Genomic DNA, 13,980 nt, shown 5'->3' with positions numbered 1-13,980 from the left:
TCGTCCTGCTGACAGAGGCCAGAAGGTCATGTTTTTCAAGTTTGCATTTCATACACAGGTCAGGCAAATTCCCGTTGAAACAGAATTCTCTCAGCCTTCTATCTGCCTTTTGCAAAATTCATCTGGCCTCGGTAAACTTTCTCCAACTAAAAATGACTACTCCTTAATTTGGCCAAACCTCAGTTTAAAAAATGACTTTGGTTTCTCAAGCATGTTTATGTATTAGGTAGGCTATTCCGTTCACATAAGAAGCTCGTTTAGGAGAAAACCAGGCTGGTGAAAACATTTCACCCAAAGGATCATAAGCCAGCTAAATGTTTATAGGCTTTTATACCCCCCAAAGTATGCAAACGACACAGTGGGCAGGGGTGAAAGGCCCACTTTCAAGGCTGTGTCTGGTTGTATTTACTGGAAATCCTGCAGATTTTTGCCCTTACACAATGTACAACAGGGAAGTACAAAAGCCGATGGTATAATGAGAAAAATAACGATCTGATCTAGTTAGGGTTTTTGTTTGTTTGCTTTCTTTTGATGGTGGGAAAAGGGAAAGGTAAAGGGGAAAGAGCATTTATTATGTTGCAATTCTCCAAATAAAACTGTAACAAAAGAATAATATATGCTTAACACTCTGGAGCCCATTTCTACATCCTGTTTTGATTCTCTTTCTTCACTTCTCCATTGTGTGATGTCTATTTCCTTATGTTTAAGTCTCCATGTTAGCTTGTAACCGTGGCATTTCATCCTTGTATGGACACACAGGAACAACAACAACAACAACAAAAAAAAAAAAAGGGAAAAAAAGGAGCGAGGTTATTCTTCTTGTGCAGAGATAAAATTGTAGATTCAGAAGCCCTTCTTCAAGAGAGTACAAGAAAGCGTAGATTGTCCCTTCAATCCACTACTCCAACATGTCTTTTTCAGGGTCTCATTGCTCCTAAACTGACAGGGTTTATAAGGTGCAGGTTTCTCAAACCGGAGCATCGGCGTGACAAAAGTGTCACTGTTAGGCTCCTTAATTGCACATTCCATAATAAGACTATAAAGTGCAATGGCAGAGATTTTTTAAAACTGGGAGCTCTTTTATCCCTTTTCTTTTTCCCAAGCTCCCCTCACCACCTGCCTTCTCTACAAAGATGTTTTACCTCGTAGCGCCTATGTTCTTATAATGGCACATGAGAAGATGTTTAAAGGTCTTCTTGAAGGTGGCGTTACAAAGTGCATAGCACGCGGGGTTGATCGTGCTGTTGATGTAGCAGAGCCAATAACCAATTGTCCACACTGTGTTGGGGATGCAGGGTGCACAGAAGGTGTTAATGAGCACCATGACATTGTATGGGGCCCAAGTGATGATGAAAGCCAACAGAATAGCCAAGATTGTCCTGGTCACTTTCTTCTCCCGGGAGGGAGGAGGCTTCTTTTTGGCGGGCTGCTTCGTCATCTTCACAATCTTGCGAGCTACAATACTCTGCTTTTCATCTCCGTTCTGACCTGCAGAACCAACGAGCTCCACGGTGGTATTAGTTGGGGTACATGAGTCACCTTTTTGGGTCTTGGTGACAATTCTGATGCATGTTTGCTTAGAGTTCTCATCTTTGGAATGGCCCAGGGAAGTGGACACTGTGTTCTCATCCTGGGTGACTTCATCATCTCTCATGTTAGAGGCGACGGCACTGACTGAGGTGGAATCGTTGGAGCTCTCTTTCTCCTCTCCCTGGACACAGTTTTCGGTCACCGCATCCCTGGGGGCTTTGCCATTCTGGATTTTGTTGTGCTCCAGGCCATCGTCACTGCCGGCCATGTTGTTGTTGTTTGGCTTCACTATCCGGCCTTGTACCAGACTGGGAGAAACTGGGTCTTGGTTGGCCACAGGCTCCTTCTTGTCCTTCTTTATCCTGCTCTTGCTGGCTCGGGATATGTGCCAGTATAACACGGTCATGATGATCACAGGCAAATAGAAGGCTGCAATGGCAGTACCGAAGGTGACAGCAGCGTTGGAGAAAAACTGAATGTAGCATTCCCCATCCTCCACAGTCCTCACCCCTACGATGAACTGCCAGAAGAGAATGGCCGGGGCCCAGAGGATAAAGGAGAGGACCCAGGCAGCTGCAATCATCATACCTGCCATTTTCGTGGTCCGCTTGACTGGGTAGGTGAGCGGTTTTGTGACACAGAAGTACCTGTCAAAGCTGATAATGAGCAGATTCATCACTGATGCATTGCTGACCACATAGTCCAGGGCGAGCCAAAGGTCACATACCACAGGTCCCAAAGGCCAGTAGCCAATCACAGTGTAGAGGGTGTACAAGTTCATGGAGAAAACACCAATGATGAGGTCAGCACAGGCCAAGCTGAACAAAAAGTAATTGTTGACGGTCTGGAGGTGGCGGTTGACTTTAATGGAGACCATGACCAGAATGTTCCCAATGATGGTCACCAAACTGAGGGATCCAGCCACAAGGACAATAAACACCACTTCAAATGTCTTATAAGGACTGGTCAGAGCCAGGCCACTGTTAGAGGAGTTTGTTGAGTTATTCATTTTGTGTTCTCTAATCAGTAGCCAAGTAGCCAAATACACATTCAAACCTGCAGGGAAACAGAATAAAATTAACAAATATAATATAACCATTGCGTTAAGATATATCAGCTTTCTTCCTTTTGAACCACAGTTTTTTCTCCAAAATATTCATTCCTTCCCCTCTATGTTTATTGTGCCTATCTGCCCCGATTCCCCACATAAAAGACAAAGACATTAACTGGAGGGTTCAAAAAATCCTTTCAGGCTGGCAGTGTATTTGAAATCTGATAATATTTTGAATATGTCCATATCTAGATATGATTATCTGTGTATCAGTCAATTTAACTGAGTATACTAGTTTTTAAAGTTTTTTAAAGATTTTATTTATTTATTTAGAGAGAACATGAGTGGGGGGGAGAAGGGCAGAGGAAGAGAAGAGAGAGAATCTCAAGCAGACCCTGGGTTGAGCGCAAAGCCTGATGTGGAGCTCGATCTCATGACCCTGAGCTCAAGCGGAAATCAAGAGTTGGGTGTTTAACTGAGTTACCCAGGCGCCCCTGAGTATACTATTGATGAATTAAACTGAATGAACTAAAGTTACACCTAAGACTTTCCAAAGCATCAAGAGGTTTCTAGTATGTACATAAAAATTAATAAGCCGATGGGAGGAAGAAAGCATAAAACTTAAAATATTGAGTATGTGACTTTTATAGTCAATAGCACCTTTCCACTTGGAAGCTTTAAGCCTTTTTCATAATGATACTGATATCGATACTAACAAAGATAATAATAATTCATTAGCCAATACCCTTCCCCCAAAGACTATTTTTTTCCTCTGATCTCCATTTTACACTTAAGAGTTAGCATCATATAGCTAGCATTTCCAATATTCTATGCCCTGCAAAAGAAGTTATTTATTAAATGCATATTGACAATGATTATGTGAATTTTCTGAATGTTTTACTTTTCAAGTCACTACCAAATTTATTATTCTACTGTTCTTCCTGCCAAACTGATGCAGTCAGGCTAGGATTTATATTTGTTTGTCAGAAGAAGGAACTGAAGCCCAGAAAGAGTCAGTAATTTATATAAGGTCACATATCGAGTCAATCACAGAGATAAGACTATGAACAAACCTCAGTTTGCTCGAGAATTTACTCATTCACTTTGTCCTCACATACCTACTGAGCAACTTCTCTGTATTAGGCATTTGCTATAGGCTGGGTATTCAGTGATGATTAAGACAAGATCCCTGCATGGGAGATCTATGTGCTCTGGTGGCAGCCATGGGTTGCCAAAGAAGCATTTATGAAACTTGAGTGTCCTCTCTGCTGCCAAACCCTGCTGAGTTTCAATAAAAACATAATTATCATTTTTCAGACAATATCGCCCAAGTCGGGTGACAGACTGCATATAGGAAGTTCTATTTCAGCTATAGTTACAAATGTGCACAGAGGTCTACTCAGGGATGTTCATTCAGAAATGTTATAGCAAAAAAAAAAAAAAACACCCTAGAAATATTAAAACGACTCACCAACAGAGGATTAGTTAAATATATTATGGAATACTCTTACTATGGGATAGTATGCAGCTGTTAAAACAAAGAAGCAGATACATGTGTTCTGGCATTGTTGTGGAAAATTACAGTTAGAAGATGATATGATCAAAGCAAGACTCATAATATTATAGAATAGAGTTCTACTTAAGCAGAAAGGTGATTACAAATATGATACAAATCTGTAGGTCTTGAGGAAACACTGAAGAGTTTACTCAAGGAAATGATGTTAATGAAGTGCAACTTACCATTTTGCCTTCCAAAATCATACATGAGGTGTCAGTTACCGCGCAGAGAAAAAGGGTCTTACAAAGTGTCATTTACTTTTGACATCAGATGCTTCAGAATACCGCCCAATGCGTCCATTATGAATATATCCATTTATAATTAAACAAATGCAGATTTCCAGGCTCACCCCAGACCTCCGGATTCAGAACTGTAAGCCATGTTAGGAAACATTTCTAAAACCTCTCCTGTGTTATCTCTTTTAAAATTTGGTTCCTTATGTCTCAACCCCACCTCGTATACCACAGCCTATTTCTCTGGTCTTGGTCCTCACCCATCACATAAACATTCCTAGTGTCTCTTGTGTATTACATTTAGGAGGAAACACTTTCTTCAATATTCTGTTCCTCACTGGGTATTATGAAGAGTTTGGTTTTATTAACGCGTAACACAATAGGCATCCACTGGAGATCTTGAAACGTATCCGCCAGGGACGCCTGGGTGGCTTAGTCGGTTAAGCATCTGCCTTCGGCTCAGGTCATGATCCCAGTGCCCTGGGATCGAGTCCCGCATCAGGCTCCTTGCTCAGCAGGGAGCCTGCTTCTCCCTCTGCCTGCAGCTCCCCCTGCTTGTACCCTTGCTCACTCTCTCTCGCTCACTCTCTCTTGCCCATGCTCTCTCTCTCTAACAAATAAATAAATCAGATCTTTACAAAAAAAAAAGAAACGTATCCCCCAGCAGATAAGGGAGGACTACTGTAGTTAGTAGGCCTTAGGTTTCCACGTCTATAGATCCTCTGTTCATACCTTGACCCCTGGGACACTGATTGATACACCTATCTAGGATTTTTTTCCTCTTCCACTGGAAAAGCAGTGAATTTTGGCTTCTGAGTCTTCCTAGCTCTACCATCCAGCTTCCTGCCTCAAATGTAACTGGTGCTCAAAAATGTTTATCGAATCAAAACAAGATTAACAATTAGTATTATTAATTCAATCTCTACTTACCCAGGGGAATTTTTCCAATAATGTTTTTCTTTAACAGCACTTTTTTTGGGGTCATGATTCACACAGCTGTTTATTCATGAAATTTATTTGAACAAAGCAATTTCACTAATCCAATCATTGATTCCAATGATTCCTTATTAGCTAAGGTAACTGTAAGACAGAATCCTGACTTGCTTATAAGCTTGCTTTTGTAAGCAAGCTTACAATTCGTTAAATTCACTGACAGTTTTTTAATTGAGTTATATTTATGTTTCACAAATTGTTCATTTTAATAAATTTTGATTGAAAAACACCAAACATTTACTTTCTGAATGTCTGGTTTGACACTTCATTCTTCACATTCATTTTAATAAAATGTAGGACTATATTTATTTTCATTTTAAAAGCCTTCTGGTGACTTCCTCTGGAGAATAATGTATGAATATGACATTTTGTCAAAAAATAAACTAGTTTGATCTCTTGTTTTGTGGATTAAGAAAGGGTAAGAGTAAGTGATTTGTCCATAGTCGTCTGGCCTTTGCCATTGCTTGTGCTAAGAATAATACCTATTATTATTCTAAAACATCACACTAATATAGTGATGTATGATTCTATTTATTTGCTAGTTTGTTTTCCTCCTTCCTCCTTTTCCCCTCTTCTTGTTTACAATGAACATGCATTACATTTCAGCTAAAAAACAAACAAACAAAAAACCCCAAAACAAAGAATCCAAAAAGCTAAAAGAAAATCCAGTCTTTGGACACTCAAACTTTTGTTATCTCATCTTATATTAACAATTCTAAAATGTAAACACATCCTATCACCGCCTTGATCTGAAGACAGAAGCTGAAGCCACAAAAGAGGCTGAAGTGATCACTCTCCGTTTCAAGGCTACTGAGCGAAAAGTCTGCCACTAAAATGAACATTAAAATGTTCATTTTAAACTCTACCTTTGAGTTGGATACTCTTTCTCTGTTTCCCGTCTCCACTTGAGAATTATACTTTATCCATGTGAAACTGTTAAGCATTTGTATAATGGTGAACTATACCCAAAGGTTGCTAGCTAAGCTACATTCTATCTCGGGGACCTGGAGTTCTTACCCAGGTAGAACATAGCAAATTTATATAATAATATACTTCGTTGCTATCAATCTCCTCTAAATTCTTAGAGTTCTAATATTTGCTCGTTTATACTAAGGCCATATGTAAAAATGGAAAACATTTCACTCAGAGGCAAGCACAAATGTTTGAGGGATGGCGTTCCTGTCTCCCCACGTAATGAACAAGGTATGGAAGGCCCTGCAGCTCTTCTATTAAAGAAAACAGCATCTTTTCATCACCCTCTTCCCACCTCTGCTGTTTACATACTGAAAAAGTTTTTGCTTCTGGTGTGGCGTCGTAGGGTTTTATTAAAGCAAAAACTGTGACATCAGTGATGAAATAACATAATCACAACAATCACAACAGAGTAAACAATGAAGATGACCTTCAGGATTCAATAGATGACCTTCAGGATTCAGTATCTGAATACGGCACGTGTTTGACAACCCATTTGGTGTTTTACAATGTTAGCATATGACTAAGTTTTGAGACTATTATGGAAACTTATGAGAAAAACATTTTTCGGGCCTTAGTTTCTTTACTACTTGAGTTTCTATACATAGCAGCAAGGAATGCATCATGGTTTAATATCATCCTTGCAAAGTTCCGAGTGCTAATCTCTGCTCTTAATTATTAGCTGTGAGAGTCTGATCATGTCACTAAACGTCCATGAACCTTAATTTTCTTTTTTTTCTCAAACAAGAATAATAATAACCCCATTTTTCTTCTGGAGCTGTGGGAAAGTTCAAAGTGAGATAATGTCTCTGAACCATGATCTATAAATGTTAACCTTAAGTAAGTGCCATTAATATTTAATTTGTTAAGTGGGTATGAATTAATCACTTTTCTTAATAGTTAACAGGAAACTGTGTGTGTGTGGGTGAAGTAGACTAAGAGTGAAGAGATGTAGTGGGAATGGTAATACTAAATTATCTTTATCCATGATATTAAGTTATCAATAATATTAAATCATCTATGACAATATATTGACAATAATTAATAGGTATTGAGCACGTTACTCTTCACAGCAACTCCTGAACAAAAGATCAAAGAATTAAATTATTTGAGATTCAAACCCCGAGTGCCTGACTCTAGATTCTGCTACAAATATTTATTGTTTGTCTGAGGAGCAATCTTACTTGGCAGCAAATGTGTGCCCCAAATATTTATTCCTCTAACCTGCCATGACTAAGCCTTTTACCCCAAATTCAAGTTAGGTCCTTGGTTTAGACAAAGGAGGATCATCGTGTCCAGGCTAAAACTGTGACTTTGGGCAAGAGCTGTTCATAGTAAGATACAGATTAGTAAGTAAGGTTCCTGATTATGTAAATGCATAACATTTAAGATTTAAAACATTTTCCTAAAAGCAATCACCGTAAAAATACGTCACCATGTGAATTAATATGTAACCTCTCCCTGAAGAATTCATATCAATTATATAGAAGTTCTACACAAAGAAGTTCAGTAACATTTTTTATGAAGTTACAGAAAGAATGCTAATTAAATTGATTTAAAAAATAAATTCTGATATGTATTTAGATACACAATGGAAATTAAATTAAAAAAATGGGATTTTCCCCACACTCTGCCTAAGCCAGGCAGCATGCTTGATATATAATGATATCTTCATAGATGCAACCACAATATAATCAGCTAATCATAAATTTATCAACACATGAGTTCTAACCTAGGTGTTAGAATTTTCTGCATGTTATTTTATTTAATTATCACAATAACCTGTAAAGAATTATCGTCTTTTCCAGTTTTATAGATGACAATTAGAGAGCTGGCAAGTACTGAGGCCATGGTTCAAATTTAGGTATCTGACTCCACTATGTCACCCATGACAGGAAACTTGAATTAAAAAAAAAAAAAAAGTTTTCTAGAAGAATAAGAAAAGTCAGAAAAAAAACAGAGGTCCATGTTTGATAACTAGAATCCAGAGAGAAGATATATAGTTATACAACAAAATTTCGGAACAAGAAATCAAGAGGAAGTCACATGAAGTTGACTTTGTAATTGTTTATATTTATTTAACTTTTGTTTTTCAAATGTAATCTTGGTGTATACTACTTTTTATAGATTTCTAATTTCTGCTGCTATTTGAACACATTACCAAAAATGGCAGGGTGTTCTGAGTGTTCTCTGTCCATGTCTTTCACACTGAGCTCTGAGACGCAGCCTAACTGTTGAGCAGACACGAGGGATAAAATCATGAGCCTCACCAGGGTTGCCTGAATGTCCTTCAATGGATAAAGCAATAAGGCCCATGGCAGCTTTTTAAATAGTATGTATAAGGGCTAAACACGCAGTCTATTCTAAGATAATTAAAAGTTTACTTCAATAATATTATGCAGAGTTATGTAGCTTTCAGCACAAAATACTGCTATTACAGAAAACATGAAAACTGTAAGGATGAAACAATATAGTGTTCTAGAGAAACCTTAGACTCTCATTAGGAAGACTACCTACTACTGAGGAGCTAGTGGAGACATTCCCATCATCTCCTCTCTGCCTGAAGAATGAGATGTCGTCAGTTTACCCTGTGTTATCACCAGTTAGAAAGCAAATGGAGCTTATTTGTTTTTAATTTATATATTTAAAAATAAATATATTGTATAATAATCTGATGAATGAGGTATTAACTATAAAAATTACCCTGACATCGGAGAGATGACCACTGGGGCATAGAGCCTTTGTTCTAGATCTTTTACACATTCAATTAATCCCACTAGTTTATAAATAGCATAGGCTTTGGGATTGTTCCTACATCAATGATCCATCATGCCTACCATGAATGGTGGCGGAGAGAAAAAGAAAGAAAGGCAACAGAAATCGGGAGAGATTTTAAGGAAGTCTGAGCAACAAAGTCCCCTTCTTTGTAGAAAGTTTCAATTTTGATACCAATGGAGTAGAGAACAGGTTTGCTTATATTATGATGACCCCTACAAATCTTGAATGTCTTTCAATTTTACTTACAAGCAAGGGAGAGTTCTGGCCTGGGGCTCGGCGGACAGTGCAGCTCTGATAGCTGAATACTGACATTCCACCCTCTGGTACTTTGACAACATCAGGCAGAAATGGAAGTAAATTTCTGCTTTTTTTCTTATTTGAATCAGGCTTCCCTTTAGCCAAAGGACACATTATGAAGGGAGTACACATACCGAGAGATTTTTTCATGACTCCTGAATTTCACTATGTGGGGTGGGGGCCACTGGAGCAACAGGGGCCCTGCTCCAAACTGGGGTTAGCTCTGTTCTTTTTTTAGCATTCTAAAACACCACATTAAATTTCTGTTGTGAACAGATCTGCATCTGCCTTCAAGGGCTTCAGAGGATGGAAGTGAAGGAGGAATGAATGACCAAACAAAATTGAACACATTCTTGTCCAGAAGGAGCTTATACTCTCAGGGAGACACAAATTACTGATGGGGTTTCCAGCCACCGGAAGCCACCCTGGGCCAATATAATGGTAAATGTCAAGACTCAGAATCTATGCAGGAAGGTTGGTCAGATTGGGGTGAAAAAATCAGAAGGCTTCCTGGATACCTTTCCTAGTAGATCTATCGTTCCTCTCTTTTTCTTCTTCCCATCGCTGTTTTTTGTGCGTGACATTTATATATTATAATACATATATAAATATATATACATATAAATATATTATAATAAATATATGTTATATAATATATGTAATATAAATATAACATATATAAATATGTATTTATATATGTTCTCAAGATTCTGCACTTATATTAAGTTTCTCAGAAAAGCTCATGGGGGGTGTTCACTCCAGGGCACTGAGCCTGTCAAACTGTAGGTTCTGAGACACAGAGTAAGACTTAGCCGTGAACTCACCTACTCTGGGTTTTTAATTCTATCTCAAAGGATATGTCAAAAGTATTTTGGAAGCAATGTGTAGAATTGTTCTCATTTAGAAAAGTTCAGCACAGAACGTCAGATTTCACTGGATATGCATGATGTAAAATATCTGAAAAAAGACCACCACTTAAAGCAAATTGCATTTATCAAGCTATCAAATCCTTAAGGTTTGTGCACTTCACTATATGTGAGTTGTACTTTTGTGAAAAAAAAAAGAAAAAATGTAAAAGCAAAGGGTAGAAAAAGAGTGAAAGTAGCAGAAACAGCAATCTGATCCCCACATCAGTACAAATACAAGAGAATTCATGAATTTTTCCAATGTAAAAACCTTAAAGAACTTTCAAGCCCTTATGACAATGTACACATGTTCACAATTTTGGCTGCCTGTCAAACCTACTATTCTTAGTGATGCTGGACAGACTTCCACTCCCTGTTCGCCAAACTATCTTTTCCGTTCTTAAAACACATCCTAAACAACACTTGCTCTAGAAATATGTCATGACTAAGAGGGAAAGAGACCTTACAGTGGTTGAACGAGTACCCTAGTCCTTGCCTTTGTGTCCGTGGTGCATTTTAGTTATTTTTTCCACACGATGTACCTCCTGCCAAAAAGAAAAAGAGGTCTGGGCAACTCTAAACGAAACACACTATGGAATAAACCATTCTTTTGACTTTTCAAAATGAAATTCCATCTGAGGAAGCACTGGAGCACCCTAGGAATCTGACCGAATTCAGTATTGATGACGAACGCAATCTCCTACATGGTGCTGACCCAACAGTGTGCTGTAGGGCCAACAGCTGCAAAGCTAGAGAAAGCCCCCCGTCTAAAGGTTATTATGCCCTGACAAGGAGAGTGAAAGGAATATGGAAGCAACCCTCAGAGAGCTACTGAAAGTTGTTTATGATTAGGCAGCTGTATTTGAGTTGATGTCTGTGTCTTTCTCATCGTCTTGAGAAGTTGGAAATTTGTATAGTCGGCTTTTTAAAAATTTTGTTCTGTTTTTTTTTTCTCCCTAAAGTCAGCAGGCTGCTGGTTTAATAACTCTAAATTAGTTAATTCATTGCTTTGAATTAAACATGTGAATCAAATTTGCAGAGGAGTTGAGGCTTGTTATGACTCTGACAGAAAATTCTAGAATGAAAGCTGTTGTTCCAGAGAAGCTGAGCAATTGCAAACAATGCATTCCTTTGGATCCTTTTCAACGGCGCACGTGCCTTCCACTAAAAGCTGAGACAGAACACAAGGCAACATGGAACTTTGGATAGTAGGTCAAGGACAGTTTTGAAAAGAGAAGAATCAGTTTAGGGTCAGGGAGAATCTAAAAGGGTTGTAAGTTAATGTTTTTCCTCTGAAGAGTAGATTCAGATAGCTAAGAATTAATGGGACCAGAAATTGTGGAAAGATTAGGAGGCACACACAGAAGTTAATTTCTCTTCTGAGTACAAAAAAAAATGCAAATTTAAATGACACATCTTATAACAGGCAAGTAGAGAAAAAGACACTTGGTCATACTTAGGAATCTATATTTATTGTAAACATGTCTCTACTTAACGTTATATTGTTTAAGGGCAAAAAGGAAAAAAATCAATGCGTGTGTGGCTCTTTTCATAAAAATACACATATGAAAAATAAAGTGTCCTGCGTTTTATAGACACAATTTTCCTCTTTAAATAAATATACCCGTAAGCGTAAGCTTAACAGATAGAATCATTCTTCTGGTAGCAACACCCAGAATGTAGGTAGGTACGGAGTCCCAAGAAATGAATTCACCTTCATAAGGGTAAATCTGGGTTCTTCAGCTTTTCAGTGACAGAAATGACACAGGCCTCATATGCCTGTGACTCACATCAGACTCTGTGACGCTATAAAAATAAAATAGTAATGAAGTGTAGAGAGTAATGCGCGGCAACCGTTTTAATTGTTTCCAGTCGAAAGACAAAATGATTGTTTCCTCGGAGTCTGATTGCAGCCTATTTCTAGAACGGAGCAAAATGACCACCGTGTTATCCCATGAAAACGTGAGAAATGAGAGCACAGAGAAGATTCAAGTCTTTACTAAATGATTTAATGGCAATGAGATGGGGACACACAAAAAGCTGCACCAACTCAGCAGAGATTTTTGTATCTAAAGCACTAATTTAGAGTTCAAGCAAGTTGGTCGGAGAGAATCAAGTTTTATGTGGTAAATCAGGACAGTCAATCCTTCTACCTGCTTGCAAGGAAACCGCTTTCCTGGTGGTAGCCACGGGAACTGCGCCATACTCAATGTCTGTAGTGTAGTTAGTTACTCTCTTCCTCTACCCGCCCCTCCCCACTCCAGGCACCATTAGCTCAAGCCTATTTCCATATTTAAGCACCCACTCCCCCACCCCTTCCGACTCTTCAACACTTTGGAAAATCAGAGCTCTCATTCAGGCTAAGCTTGGATTTGCCAGCCCTGTTCTTTCTCTTTCCCCAGGAGGCAGGCTCCCTGTTGACTGCACCCAGCGTGAGAGCCATGACAATGACACTTCCTTTCTCAAATCACAGTGTCTTGGTTAGTAAATATCCCCAGCATAGTTTACGTGTTCCACCTTGTCATCTAAGAAAAAGTAGCTAAACTTCAAGCAGTTCACATTATTGAGATATTTAAATACCATGTCTGTACCTGAACAACGCATGAGAAGGGGAGAGGGTCAGATAGACAGGCTATGCATGGATGGGGGCTTGTGCACAAATCTGCTGGGTGGTAGGTTTTTCCTTCAAGTACAATCGTAGTTTTAGTCTGCAAAGCAAAGCAGTTTTAGTCTGTGTTCTCTCGGGGCAGGACTTTATACACAGCTGGACCTCGAAGAGAACATGTTAGAGTAGAATTCTGTGGTTAATTAATCCCCCAAACAACTCAAAATGAAAGGAAATAGAAAGCTGAGAGAATTTTCCCTGGACTCCCTCACCTAACCACTGTGGGTGCAAGTGTGTGCCAAGAGTGTTAGCTCATGCAGAAGGGATAATGACACATTGAGGAAGAAAAGAAAGAAAAATGTCTCTGCTCTTAAGAAGATCTAAGTCTAGGGAAATTCTTTCATGAATGTCACTTCCCCTTGAGGAAGACAGCAGCAAAGGCCCACCAGCCTAGAGACCCTTCTAAGAGACATACAAGCAGAAAGGCTGGCCTCCTTGCCCTGTAAGCGTGGTCTAGCTTTTCTCTCTGTATGAGTTATCCACAGATAACCAGGATGGCTCTCTGGATACAGTAGATAACGCTTTGGTGTTAAACCTGAGACCAAAACCTATCTCTGCTACTTTCTAGTTACGTCAAGTTAAATCTGTTGACTCCCCTTCCACATCTGAGAGAGGTGGAAAATAAAATTTACTATTCAGAATTTTTTTAAAATACATATAATACACAAGGCCCCCAGCAGGTGCTTATTAAGTAGTCAGGATTATTAAGTTCATTATCATTTAATGTGAGGTTCTTTTTTGAGAGAGAAAGCATGGGAGGTGGAGAGGGACAGAGGGAGAGGGGGAGAGAGAATCTCAAGCAGACTCCACACTCAGCACGGAGCCTGATGTGGGACTCGATCCCAGGACCCCAGGCTCCTGACCTGAGCCGAAAGCAGACGCTTAACCGACTGAGCCACTCAGGTGTCCCAATGGTATCCTGATTCTTAACGCCAAGATGGTAAGAATCTTTGATCTAAACTTCAAGGAAGATCAGTCTAAGAGTTAGTGACTGATTC

The 13,980-nt window shown here is 39.0% G+C and overlaps 1 protein-coding gene across 2 annotated transcripts in view; it reads right to left on the bottom strand.

Annotated features, from left to right (window-relative positions):
* Positions 1–494: 494 nt before the first annotated feature.
* The window catches only part of CHRM2 (cholinergic receptor muscarinic 2), a 357,636-nt gene continuing 344,150 nt past the window's right edge, over positions 495–13,980 (bottom strand). The window contains exons 3-4 of one of the 2 annotated variants that reach the window (XM_073899252.1): positions 1,143–2,586; positions 495–742 (exon numbers count right to left, since the gene is read on the bottom strand). In XM_073899252.1, the coding sequence (XP_073755353.1) occupies positions 502–742; positions 1,143–2,539 (1,638 nt within the window). In that variant the 5' untranslated portion in view covers positions 2,540–2,586 and the 3' untranslated portion in view covers positions 495–501. Of the gene's footprint in view, positions 2,587–13,980 lie in introns of both variants that reach the window. The other variant, XM_073899253.1, reaches the window with a different exon arrangement.

Source organism: Callorhinus ursinus, unplaced genomic scaffold (genome assembly GCF_003265705.2).
Source record: "Callorhinus ursinus isolate GAN/ISIS: 27379988/994484 unplaced genomic scaffold, GSC_fseal_2.0 scaffold12, whole genome shotgun sequence".
NCBI lineage: Eukaryota > Metazoa > Chordata > Mammalia > Carnivora > Otariidae > Callorhinus > Callorhinus ursinus.
The sequence above is the reverse complement of the archived record's forward strand: the minus strand, read 5'-3'. Positions and strand labels throughout refer to the sequence as shown.